This window comes from Buceros rhinoceros, unplaced genomic scaffold (assembly GCF_000710305.1).
Source record: "Buceros rhinoceros silvestris isolate BGI_N320 unplaced genomic scaffold, ASM71030v1 scaffold8546, whole genome shotgun sequence".
Classification (NCBI taxonomy): domain Eukaryota; kingdom Metazoa; phylum Chordata; class Aves; order Bucerotiformes; family Bucerotidae; genus Buceros; species Buceros rhinoceros.
Window position 1 is genome coordinate 64,045 of NW_010418042.1, and position 13,345 is coordinate 77,389.

General features: G+C 44.9%; 1 protein-coding gene across 1 annotated transcript in view; it reads right to left on the reverse strand.

Moving 5' to 3' along the window:
* The window catches only part of ACBD6 (acyl-CoA binding domain containing 6), a gene marked incomplete at both ends in the record, with an annotated part of 37,292 nt that extends 25,752 nt beyond the window's left edge, over positions 1-11,540 (reverse strand). The window contains 2 exons of the mRNA XM_010138381.1: positions 10,873-10,969; positions 11,476-11,540. Of these exons, the coding sequence (XP_010136683.1) occupies positions 10,873-10,969; positions 11,476-11,540 (162 nt within the window). The remainder of the gene's footprint in view (positions 1-10,872; positions 10,970-11,475) is intronic.
* Between the last annotated feature and the right edge of the window lie 1,805 nt (positions 11,541-13,345).

The window sequence follows — 13,345 nt, forward strand, 5'->3', positions numbered from 1 at the left end:
TTCAGCAGTGCCCAAGTTCCTCGGTGCTAGACAACAGGTGCTCTTTTAAAGGATAACTCCTTTTCTGCTCTGAGAGACAAACAGCGTTTACAAGGCATTAACCAATGTGTTAGTGAATGTCCAAACAAAATCTTAATCTCCAGTAATTGCACTCAATACCTCCTTGATGCTTCGTGTAAAGAGCAAGCTAAACATAACCACTTAACCATTTTCTAACACGAAAGGCTGTATTTTCACTAAAGAAACAGCTTAATTATCCTATAGCTTATGTTATACACAAACCAATTACAGCTATTTTCTCCTGTCCAAACGTGTGTCCTATCTTTAATTAGCACATTCTCTCTTTTAAACGAGCCTTTACAGTGCCATGGGAAGCAGCAGGGTCCCTGCACCTTTCCTGTTTCTGAATACCATCAAATAAATGTCTGTAACTCCACACCTAAAAATTAAGGCATTACAAACTCCGCTGTAAGATAAACCAGTAATTTCTACCCAAGTTCCTCATTTTTTTTTTAACAGCCTCTGACACAGCAAGTTGGAAGTTTTGCAGCAGCTTCAATTACTTTGAAAAAAATGTATTTCTTTAATTAGAGGTTACCCCCTTCCCCATTTAAAACAGGCAAGCTGCTAGCACAGCCTGGTGGGTTGCTGGACAAAACGGGAGCAAGAGTTTGATGAGAGGCTACCAGGAGCTCTCCAGCAAGCCATAGAGCAATTCAAAGCCCACCTCTTGTCACAAGCACTATCTCTCCTCCTCCCACCCTCACTCATCACTTTGTTATCCAGGGCGACAGGATTTGGGTGCGTTAAATCAGGCTCTTCTAGGTTTCTGGGCACCCCCGGAAAATACTGGGGTCTAGAGATGTCAGGGAGGCTGCCCGCTGCTTGGGAAGTGACCTGCCCAACATGAAGCAAAGACTGAGCAGAGAAACTCTCTCTCACACTCCTGGTCCTCCCCACCCGCCCTTGCAACTTCCTATTTGTTTTTCCATCCCTTCCAAACCTCCTGTGACACCAGGCTGACTCCCGGCCTGCTCCACTTTCTGTCCCTGCCCTATCTCGCTGCTTGCTCACCTGCCCTGCCTCTAGAGCCCACGGCAGCACCCTGCTTGGTTCAGCACCTCTCCCCTGTCAGCCCATGCTGCAGCCTCCCCAGACACCGATTTTGTGATGTTCATTAGTAAAGCTTCATTTTGATTCAGCCAGTGGAGTTTCAGTATAGAGATGAACCTAACCAGAAAGTTCCGATTGCTGGTGGAGTGTCATTTCTCATGCCACAGCATTGCTCTTTCCTTCGTCCAGCCTCACACAGTTGCTTCATAAAAACAAGTTTTCTGTATTTTCGGTATCCATATTTTTGTTGCTGGGGAGAAGCAGCCTTGCTGTTAAAATCTGCAACAAATGAAAACTGCCCATGGCATTTAAAACCCTTTCTTTTCTTGCCAGAAACTGCCACCTCAAGGCAGAAATGGCAGTGGGCGATGCCTGGTTGCATTTCAGCTGCTTCAGCTTGTGGTCTGACAGCACGTTTTACCTTGCCCTCTCAGTTTAAGCCAAGACCTTGGACTCTCCCTGGAGCTACCAGCACCTATCCATTTTCTGCCACTTCAGCCACAGCAGCAACCACCTTCAGCAGAGGACTGGCAACAACTTCAACCTGATCTGGTGATCCTCCTCTGCTAAAAGAGCACTTGCTCAGGTGAAGTTTTAAGACCCCAGAGCTCATCTCCGTGTCCCATGCCTCCAGTCCCACAGCTGCAGGATCACAGATGCTGTGGGACTGCTGCCCATGCACCACAGCCACACAGCAAAACCTCTTACTCCTGGACATCTACGAAAGGGGGGAGAAAAAAAGCAACCAAGTACTGCGTAACTTTTTGTGCAGCAGGGAAAGCACCTTGCTCCGTTCTGTTACATCCTGTCCTCACTGAACGCCAGTAGTTTGAGATACAGATATATATTTAAATGTATTTGATTTTTTGTTTCCAGTTGCCTCTGGTGTATCTGGCTAGCACACACTGCCTTAACCCAGCCAGGAATCACGATGCTGCGATGCTACACACATCACTACACTGCAGCAGCACACTCAGCATCAGCAAGGCAGTGCTACGTCTCTAACTACTCTTTTTTCTGAATGCATTTCAGATAGTACAAGATGGTTTTCTGAATTAGTGCGAGATGATGAAAATTAATTCATTAACATTCACTACGTTCATACTAACAACATAAAGCTGGATCTGAGACAGAAAAAATAGAGGCTTAACACCGTTACAAGCAAATGTTAGCCCTTGCAGGGCTAGTAAGATTGTGTATTTAACATACAATAAGACCAGGTAGCTTAAAAGGAGGGAGAGAGAAGAGGTATAAATCCCTGTCATGGTAATTCTTTACTCTGAAGGAGCTTAGGAATGCAGAAACACGGGCAGCCTCTGGACAGGATTCCAGTGCAGCTTTGGATACACAACTGCTTGCATTGCTGGTTTGCTTTCGAAACTTCAGCCTCTCTAAAATACAGGCTTGCAGCTTGGCACCGTTGTATTTCAATCAATCGCTTGGACGGGGATTGCAATGTCATAAATAAAAGGAGCTGAGACCATAAATATCTGTGGAGATGTAAAACGAAAGAGAAGGCTCCAGCAGACCCCCTGGGGGTGGGAGGCTGACACATACTCCAGCTGTTTATATTTCTATGAGACACTTGTTCGTTTTACCTTCTTCAATTCTGCACAGCTTGCCAGGACTGTAATCCCAAAGAACCGAAAATCTCACCCTGGATCTGGCATTTTGGTTTGGGATCTACAATAAAACGCAGCTGCAGAAAAGAAAGAGCGCTACAATTCATCAAGCTTGTCCACAGGCAAAACCCCAGATGATCACGGCTGCCAGCCCCACAGCACAGCACCCCAGCGCCTGGTACAACACAGCATCCTCAGGACATCTCTGACAACTCCATCCTCAGGGCACAGGTTCATGACAACCAACCTCCAGCTCCCATCAACGCTGTCATCGTTAGGAACAGAAGTTCCACAGACTATTTTATTAATCCTCTTCCTCACTTAAACAGCCAAGGGATGGCAGTGTTATCTCCACGGCACTGAGTGAGGGCTCGCACTGCCTGTGAGCCTGTACTGCTTTTAAAGAAGTAAAAAAAGGAAACTGAATTCGATTTGCTGCTCAGAGCATAACAGTCCGTACAACAAAGCAGGCAGGCAACACGCTGCCTCCTGCTTGGTGTGCCAGAGTGGAGCTATCTTGCGTGGAATAAAATTGATAAACGCTTACTCGTGCACAGACAGGGACAGAAAGGTAGCAAACAACCCGCGGACAGCTTTGTTTATGAGCAGGACCTACATCAAGAACTTAGAGCATCAGCACACTTTCCTCATGAGAAGGTACAGAGAAGCAATGGATGTTTCACTACCCACCTGTACTGCAGAAGAATGGGGCTGTTTAGTTCACGTTTGTAGTGAGATATTTTACTGTCTCACACGAGAAGAACAAGACGACATCTCCTTTTACTGTCTTGTGTAACAGGAATAAGAAAACATTCCCTTGCTAGTAAGAAAAACTGGTTCTGAAAGCATGCTCCAAAACACTCAAAGCCAAACTTGTGCAGCTAATAAACTGCAATTTTTCCAACCTGGACAAATTAAGGTGGGTCACTCTGCCTGTAGCACTGCTGTGTGAGTGTGAGTGAGGGGTACACAAACCACGAGCTTTCCTTAGCCACACGCAGCACAGATCGCTGCCTCCCACAGGAACGCCGCCTATACTAGGAACTCTGCCTGTGTGCTAGAGACAGTCCCTCACCCAGCAGGGCAGAAGAATCCCTCTGTGCTAAGATCCAACCCCTCTCAGAATATACATCAGACTGTCACACACCTCAGCATGGTTCACAAAAAAACCCCAACTCCACAGTTTGCCTAAACCCCGAGGACACCGCAGTCTTACATGCCTCGAAGCCGGAAGCCTGAGGTGAATCGTTTCTTTTGTTGGGTTCTTAATTTCTAGTGCTTGCATTTCTATTAAAAGAATAAAAAAAAGTACAGGCTTGCTGGCTGTGTTTGGTTGGTTTTGTGTGCGGATTTTTGTCGCTGTTTGTTTTGGGTTTTTTTAAAGGGGAAGAGCCTGATTAGAGTTTATTAATTATCTCAGTGATTTACTTCTTCCCATGTGGTTATCCATCAAAATACGGGCTTTCAAAAATACCTATAGCAAACAACGCTGTTTGCTGCACTTTGTTACAGTCCTTATTCTTAAGTACAGTTATGAGCATTCGGGTACACACAACGTCACACATGACATTCGCTAAGTGTGTGAACTGACACACGACCCCAGACAGAAAGGGGAGCAGCGGCGAGCAAAGACGTTGGCAGCGCTCGCTCGCAGAACCCAGCAGGCTCCTCTCCGCAGCGAGCTGCATTAGCATGGCGCAGGAAGGCACAGCCATAATTCGATTAGTCCCCACTTTACACGATGCAATTAAATTGCTTTTATACTACAAAAGAAATAAAGTCACTATTTTCAAAGTTTTTGACCTTGCAGCATAGCGAGCCATAAATTGAGCCGTTTACCCCAACTAACTGCACAGCCGGGACATGCGGGTACGTGGACACGCTGCTGCTGGGGACAGGCAGAGACCCAAACGGGTCCTCTCCCCCACCCTGCTCTCCCATCCCCCTTGTAATCCTGCCCGCCCCATTGTGCTGCTCTTCCCCAACCACAAACGGTGGCTGCTTGGACAGATTATCGAGGTAGACATCTGTCTGACTGACAAAACAGGAAAACATGACGGCTGCACTCATTCTGTTTACCGACCACACTTCTTCTAACACATTTCTTAATTTCCAGAAGAAATTCCATCGCTCTGTGGTACTGACCAAGAAAGCCATAGATTTCAGCCCGAAGCTATAGCTTGATTTAGCATTCACTAATATAACCCTCAGAAGCTGACCAAACATAAAACCTGTACACTGCGAAAGAGCAAAGCTTCTCGCTCCAGATCTGAGCAGGCCAGATTGGAGCAATGAGTCCCAATTCAAGAAAAATTCAGGTCTGGGTTTCCAATGTGTGTTCTAACATCACTGGATACTCAGGCTGTATTTGAGACACTACCGAAATTTTAAGTTGCCTTGGAGATCCTGCTTAAATACAAGAGCCTCGTTATCTTAAATAAGTCATTAAAATATTTCAGTAACTCCTGAAATACTATAATAAATACTATTTAGAATAGAACGAAAATAGAAAAAAAAGAGAAGGATAAAAAGCATAAACTCAGCTCCTTCGCAAAAGCTGGAAATTGTTTCTCCTGCTTTTCCCTGTATCCTGGAACTGGAAATTCTCTTTTCCTCAGTTTAGTTTTGACTTGCTTGTTACCTTCAAGCTGTGACAGAGAAAGGTTATTTCAACAGAACGCAGGGGGCTGGAGCCCAGCCCTGTGCCCTGGGTAACTGGGCACCCACCTTATCAAATATTGCCCCCTGCAGTACTTCCTGCAAAAACACCCACTGGCCACTGGACAAGGCCATTTGCTTTATTCCTGTGGGTTTTCCAGCTTACTGGGCTGCTCTGAGCCTGCTGCAATAGCGCATTTGATATTTCATTCACTCCGAAGTTAGTTTTCTTTTCCATGAGACTGTCTATTCCCCGGGGGTGCTCTCCCAGCTGCTCCAAACACCATGACTGGTGCTCCCACACCAGCACAGCAACAGAGGCATTTTACTCCTATTGACGACTTGGTCGAGAATAGAGAGACACAAATCCTTCTTGACTGAAGCAAGGCACAGAACAGTAGCTGGAAACAAAAGGTCATGGTCAGCTTTCTCTGCTGCAAACATCAGCACTGGAATTTCAAACTTCTAAGAGCTTAAAAAGACGTTTGGTGAACATCTCCTTTCTTTGAACTTGAGCTCCCTTCCTGCTTTGCCTTAGAGACGTCTCTGCTCTTCGGATTCCTAATATGCAACTTCCCTCATTACACAGCAGAAATCTTAAATGAAGTTGAGCTGAACAAGTTAAAATGACTTTTTTCTTAAACAGAAATAGTAACTCATTAAGTCCTCCTGCGAGTTTCAGCAGTCAAAGCAATAGAAAGTCTAAGTGTTTGATGCTACTGAAGTCAGTAACGCGACAAGCTGCTGAGATTGGAACTGGTAAGCGTGCAATATAAGAAATAGGAAAAGGAAACATTTAGCATCAAGAGATGCCAAAACAGCAATCAGCAAATGGAAGGCCAAAACTGATGAGCAAATCTGGATGCTTTTTTAAATTATTTATTTTTATTATTTAAGCTGTGCCATAGAACTAACTGTCTTGTTATAAAAAACAATCAATAACAGCTCCTACCCGCCTCACTGCGGTGTTGTGCACGCACCTCCAGCTCCATCCCTCGTGACGGGAACTCAGTTGAAGAGACATGCACATGCTGCCAAGCAAAGAGGTGCTGTCCCACTCCTGCCTCCAGATTGTCAGTGCCCGCGGACAAGCTCCCCGGGCAAGCTGAGGTTTGAAAAATCCAGATGCTTAAAGCCAAGGGGATTTGTGACATCAAATACTTGACAGAGATGAGAATATTAGAGTGCACAGGGGAATGGGAATAGAGCCACCAAGACTGTCTCAAAACCTGCAAGTACTAGAAGTGCCCAATTATACAGGAGAGGCAGTGATGAACATATGAACAAAGTTACTGCACAAAGATACGAGACAACCAGCTTACAGTGGTGAACCTCCCTACATCACCAAACTCACCAAAGCCCAGCAGTGGGGACTGAAGAGCCCCAGCACGACGGAGGACTCAGAGGGACGAGCACACGTAGGCAACAAGCTGCAGGTGGCTGGCAGGGAGAGCAGATGAATGTCGCTGCCAGCCTCACACACACATCAGCAAAAGCCACCGAAAGCAACGTGTCATCTGCTGCCAGTAAAGCAGGAAGATGGCAGGTGAACGTATGAGAAGAGAAACAGCCGGGACTCTCCAAAGCAGTGGGAGGTGTTGACGGCATGAAACATTTCTGCTTAAGGATAGAGAAAGCAAAAGAATTGCTTCATAAATTATTCTCTGTTCTGAAGGAAGAGTGAATAGACTTGAAGGACAGGTGATGTCTCTGAAATACGCAAATAGAGCCGAGCTGGTCCAAACAATTACCTTTCCACTGCCTGGAACTTCAGACTGAAAGGAATGACTCACCAGAAAGAAACAAAAGCAGCACTAAAAGGTAGAAGATGACAAAGGAAGACTGTATCAAGAGGGGAATGGGGATAAGCATGGGAAGGTGTAGTCCTGTCCTCCAACCAATAGCTGTCTTGGGAAAAGGAACAAACCACCCACGACATGAAGCATCGTAAGACCTGACTGCACAGCATCCAGAAAGGCAGTGGTGATCGTTGGTTCTAGACTGCTGGGTTCCAGATCAGTACAGCAAGGAGATTCCTGCAGCTTCATGAGCGCAAAGACAACGGATCTCACCTCAATGTCCTTTAGGTTATCTGTTAAAGGTGTTTCTGGCAAACAAAATTGCCGAAAAATGCAGGATGATCGTTTCTTCCAGGTTTTAGACAAAGTTCTGAAGTAAAAAGATTAGGCATGCCTGTCGGACAGCCTGCTAGCAGCAAGGGTGAAGAAGAAACTAAAATGTATTGGAAATAACCACGAGCCAAGAGACGTGCCTCTACTGTCAGAGATAACAGACCAGCCCCACAGAGCAGAGGACAGCAGTGCCACTGCCCCTCTGCGGTCAGTTGTCCCCTGATAAAGTGCAGGTACTCCAAACCCCATGCAGGAGGAGGAAGCAGCAGGTCAGATTTTGACTGCTAGTGGCATTCTCACTGCTTCTGAACACATATCCAGGGTGCTCCTGCTGCATCAGAATGCTTTTACTCTGGCTTGGTTTTTACAAAGATTACTGGATGATAGCAGTTTCAGTCCGATGCCGAAAATACAGACACTGCAAGGTCAATATGAAAGAATGAATCAATGAAGAATCAAGAAAAAGGAATGAAGAAGTGGATTTATTCGGACTGCATAAGAAATACTGCATTTAGTTCCATTCTAGTTATTAAGAAAAATACTGACAGCCTGAAAGCTGCAGAACTGCAGCAAATCTGCTGGAAAAAAAAAAAACAATCCATGGAGAAGATGAGTTTGAGTTTTAAATTTTGTGTATTTAGTACTAAAGGATGGGGACATTAAAAACCCTTTGCGAACACATGAAACAGGAGATTGAGGAGAATTTCAGGTAACACACAAGAACAAATCTGAGGGATGAAATGACCTGTTGAAGAGAAAATACGTAAGTAATATTGAGAAAGCTTTATAATGGCAAAATCCAGGAAGCTGCACAAGGAGAAATTCAACACCCTTCCACTGTAATTACTATTATGATTCATAATGATCTGAAAGCTGAACTTTTCAAATTTGTACCAAGCACTTCATACTTCTTTTAACCAAATCCTTGTAGTACTTCATTCATGATCCACTGAACGTAAGAAAAATTCAAAGGAACCCAGCAGATGAGCACGTAAAGGAGACAGGCCGACAGTGATGAAGCACCTTGTAATGCACCCACAGATCTTTTCTATAAATCCAATTTGAAATCTGAGGACTGAAATAGCTATTTTATCTCCATCCCCTGACACATGCATCTCCATCATTTTAAAGAACAGAGCTCCCTCTCGTGGCTCCAGAGGGTGGATTTGCAGGGTGAGGGTGGCTGAAAAAACAAAGAAAAAAGTACAGAGCAGCATGAGACAGATCAGGGTGATCTGCATTCTGGTGGTGTGAAAATGGAATTAAAAGGAAGATGCCTTAGGAAGGACAGGTGACATTGCTGCCTTTAAAAGAAGTCACCTTTAATACTAAGTTTTAAATCACATCCTTTGCTAACGTAACTTCCTCTGCGAAGCCTTCTGGCACCTGAGCATGTTCTTTCGATGTAAAGCACTCAGATCTCCCAGCAAGTTTCAGGCTCGCTCATAGGCAAGGCACAGGAAGAGTCAGGACAAGAAATGGGGCACTGGAGCAGCCAGGTAACACCCTACAGATTTTCCTTGGCATTATAGCTCCATGTACTGAGACCACACTGAGAAAAAAAAAAAAAAAAAGAAATCAGTGCTTCAAAAAGCTGAGAAATAGCTGCATGGTTACGAGAGTGAGAGAAGCGCATCTACTGAACCACCACAACGACAGCATGTGAAGAAAGAAAAATCAAATTTCCTTAAAGCACTCTGACAACTGAGCCCTGCCATCTCCACAGAAACTTCTGCTCAAGCCCCAGCGCTGCTCTCCTCCGGCAAACCCACACTTCTTGTATCAACCATTCAAAAAGGGAGAAAGGAGGAACGCACGAACGAGCAAACATGCCGGTTCAACAGTGCGACCCAGCACGGTCCCGTTCTGCTAGGTCCTGGGGACAGGCTTAAGCAAGGGCAGCAATGGGGAGAAACACGCTCACAGGGATTCGTTCCTCACCGCCGGGGAAGAGGGGAGCAGCAGAGCTGCAGACCACCCTTTGTTTGCTCTATGGCTTCTTTAAAACTTTTCTTTTTTTTAACTAACAGATGACTCCACTTTCCTAGCTGACAGCGTTGTAGCCTGAAGGTCACACCTTATTTATAAGTATTTCTCTGTGGCAAGAAAGTGAAGGGAGTACCCAAACCTTAGCTTGTCACCATGCATGATGAGTCTTTTTATGAACGGAAGCTCTACACAAAAATTCAGGCCAGTGTTGGGTGGTTTTTGTTGATTTTTTTCCCCTCACTGTTAATGAATATTCATATGTTTCCCCTTACACTGCTAGACCCTTTGATTCAGGATTGTATTTGGATTATTTCAAAATCAGTTGTGTCTTTAGGAGAATTTTAGATTGGACGAGAATTTACTGGGCACGCAGCAAGCTTTTGCTAACTGCACTGCACGGCATATGAAACTGTTTTCCCTAAGGGCATTAAAAAGGGTTTCCTCTAAATGACAATATTTCTTTGCTGCAAAAACCTGATCAACGCCATGAAACATGAACTAGCGAAGAAAAAACAATTACTCTTTAGTCTCCAGAAGAGCATCAGGAGACAGGGGAGAATCAAATTCTTGATTCATAGGCTTGTGCTCACACAAGATTTTGCTTCCGAAGCGCAGGACCAAAAAGAATCAATTTCCTACCGTGAAAAGAAATTACCATGCCTTCAGCATTTTGCTCTTAGTGAAATATCCCCGCTCCATCTCCAACCAAAGGCAATACTTTCACTAAAGAGCAACCCTCCGTAAAAATCGCCTCAGAATCGGTCTATAAAGAGGGGGATATCCTTAAATATTCAATCACGTAATAAATCTGGTAGATGAAAGAGAGATTAATTAAAATGACAGTACAGCCTCCCTGTAAGGCACGCATACCGGCCTTACAAATACACTTGTTATGTTGGAGTCCCTCATCATAATCAGATTTGGTAATTTGCTGCATCGAAACAAAAAGGAAACATGTTTAGAATTGATCATTCATTCACGTCACTTTCATGGAGATTACTTTGTATTGATCAGCATTTAAATAGTAGTTGAAAAGAGAAGGAGAAGAAAAGGATAAAAAGTATCTTTACATGCTAAATACAGCACAAACCAATAAAAGCAAAATAAATGAGATGGCTATAGCCAAGCCAACCCTGTGCACGCGCTCTCTGTAATGGAAGATAATTATGAATGGAAGAGATGGTTCTTCCTGTTCCAGTCCTAACAAAAGGAGAGTTTTAAAAATGAATTTAGACTTTAATCTGGTCGCAATGAAGTTTGCTGTGCAGCAATTAAAATCTGCGTGAAGCGGAACCATCGGAAGCTTGACAAAGACAAATGCTGCTTTGCTTTCTGAACAGTATTTTCACGGCTCCTACCTGTGGATTCCAACTGGGGTCCATTTTTTTCACTGCAGCAACATACTCCTGCATAGCTTGATGGGGGCTGGTATCTCCCAGCGCTTTCCAAGCCTCCCTAGGCGAGAGAGCGAAACATCAGCAAGCCACTCAGAGACAGCACAACGTGTTTTGACAGTGTCATCAGTGGAACAGAGAGAACAGATTCATCTAAATATTTTTGGGGGTGCTAAGCCATCTTTCATTCTGTTTGACATGGTCAACTTTTCTCTGAGGCCACGAATGGTCACTGTCAGTGCAGCACTCTGCTGCAAAAGGATCTTTCCGGAGATCCTGACGCAGGCTGGAACTCAGTTTGTGTTCACAAAGTAAAGCTGTAGCTATTTTCACAAAAATTTTGTTCTATGTAGGCTAATTCTGGATGAACAAGGTAAATCCAGGAGCCTGGTATTTCACGTCTGCATCAGGCACAGCAGGAAAGGTTCCCCTATTACACAAAGGGTTCTGAAGCCAGTGGCAGACTCTGAGTCGACCTCCTCTAGAGCCATGATCTGTCAACGGATGAGATAAGACACAACAAAAAAAAAATAGAACTTGCAAGGAATGACAAGGTTTTCCTCCTACCATTTCTGCTTTCCCTCAAAATCGAAGAAGCCTGGCTTGGGAGTGTCACAGGTTCCAAATTTCACCTACAGGAAAGAAATTTCCTTCTGTTAGAACAAAGCGAAGGGAAGGGGACTTGCGCAAGGAAATACTGGGTTCTGAGGGTTTCCGGGCAATTTTGTTCTTGTGCCAGAGGGGAGGTTTTTGAGGGAATGAACTGACAACTCAACCCCTTTTTACCCTCCTTTTAGCTCTCTTGCAGTTATTAGCACCTCTGCATCCCGGCGTCGACTCTGCGTGAGGCAGGGGAAGCAATTTTGTTATGCAGCTCATTTCTTCTGCATGCATTAGCCAACAGGGATAACCAGCAAGTGATTCCTCACTGCACGTTATGTTTATTACCCAGCCGAATGCCTCATCCTCCACCAGTATCAAGAAAAATTCTGTTGATTAGGGTTTCTACCAAGATGATTATTCATTAAGGCTGAAATTTGCCTGCTCCCACACAAAGCTCAAGTAAACAGACCTTCCTTAATTATTTTTAAGGTCCTCTGGAAGGCAAAGGGACAAACTCAGGAAAAAGAATGCCAGGCAGCTTCTGAATTTGCTCGGAGGCATCTGGCTGCAGGGGAAGGACTGCACGAAACAGCTCAGGCCTGAGTGCCAGAGGTGAACCAGTCTGTCAGAAGCAAGTTAGAAAATCAGAGTGGGGAGGTAGAAAAAGGAAGTGCAAGGAAACAAGGGAGTGAGCCAGAATTGGTGAATAGCTATAAGGAAAAATATCTCAGCCAGTGTAAAATGGTCTTGGTGGCAGTGGGATTCGGGCAGTTTTCCACAGAGTGGTGGTACTGAGAGGACAAAGCCCTTCCTCCCACAGCACGGAAGTCCCGCAGCTGTATCACCTCCAGAAGCTCTCCCACAGAGCAGAACGCATACAGCGGCTACGCCTGCCCAGGGCTCCAAAGGCACAACCACGCTCCTGGGATGAGGCCAGCGCTGACTATCGCCTCAAGAGCAGAGCACTGAGCAGGTGGAGGTTTGGGTAACAGATATTTTACTGAAGTCAGCTCAGGATAATGAGTGGATGTGCCTCTGTCCCTGCCTCGAAGAGTCAGGGACTACGGGCCAGGACTTTTTCCCCACACAGGGATGACAGAGTAGAACCACAGCTCCAAATGCAACAGCCCCTGGGAAGCAGAGTCCCCCTGCACAGGGCACAGCCCAGCTCAAAGAAAGCCCAGCAGGGGTGGGGTGTTTCGACAGACCCCAGGGAGGGCACAGGGGCGCATTCTGGAGGTGTGTTGAACATTTTGTTAGCCAAGCAAAACTAAACCGCATCCGTCAAATGTTTTATGAAATATGCTCAAGTGTTCAGGCAGGTGAAGTGCTTAAATCAACTAACAATTCTTCACCTTAACAGGGTGGGGATTTTATGCTGAGGATGGAATCATTAATCAGGCTTTAAAGAGAGCATGCCCACGCCGGGGGATATTTATTAGTCACACTATGTTTTCATTTAAAGTGTTAGAGGATATGAGCGACTGTAACTGAAATTAATTTTCTGTACATCTGACTGTCTCCCAGTGAGCAATTCATAGAAATTAGAACATCTTAGCTGGCCTTTAAAACAACATATTGCATTTCACGGAGAAGTGGCAGAAAGGGCCGGCAACAGTTAAGTCCTATAAATCAGTCGCAATTCATGTGGTGTAAATGTCCTCTCCTGTGCTCAGAGGTGGATTGGACCACTTGTTCTAAAAAGCAAAACAAACATGGGAATAAAATGCAAATTCATTATCTCTATAGAAAACGCCTGCTCGGCAATTCTGCAGTTCAACATCTAAAGTGCAAAAATTCACCAAGTTGGATAAAAAAAAATATCTGTTTTAGT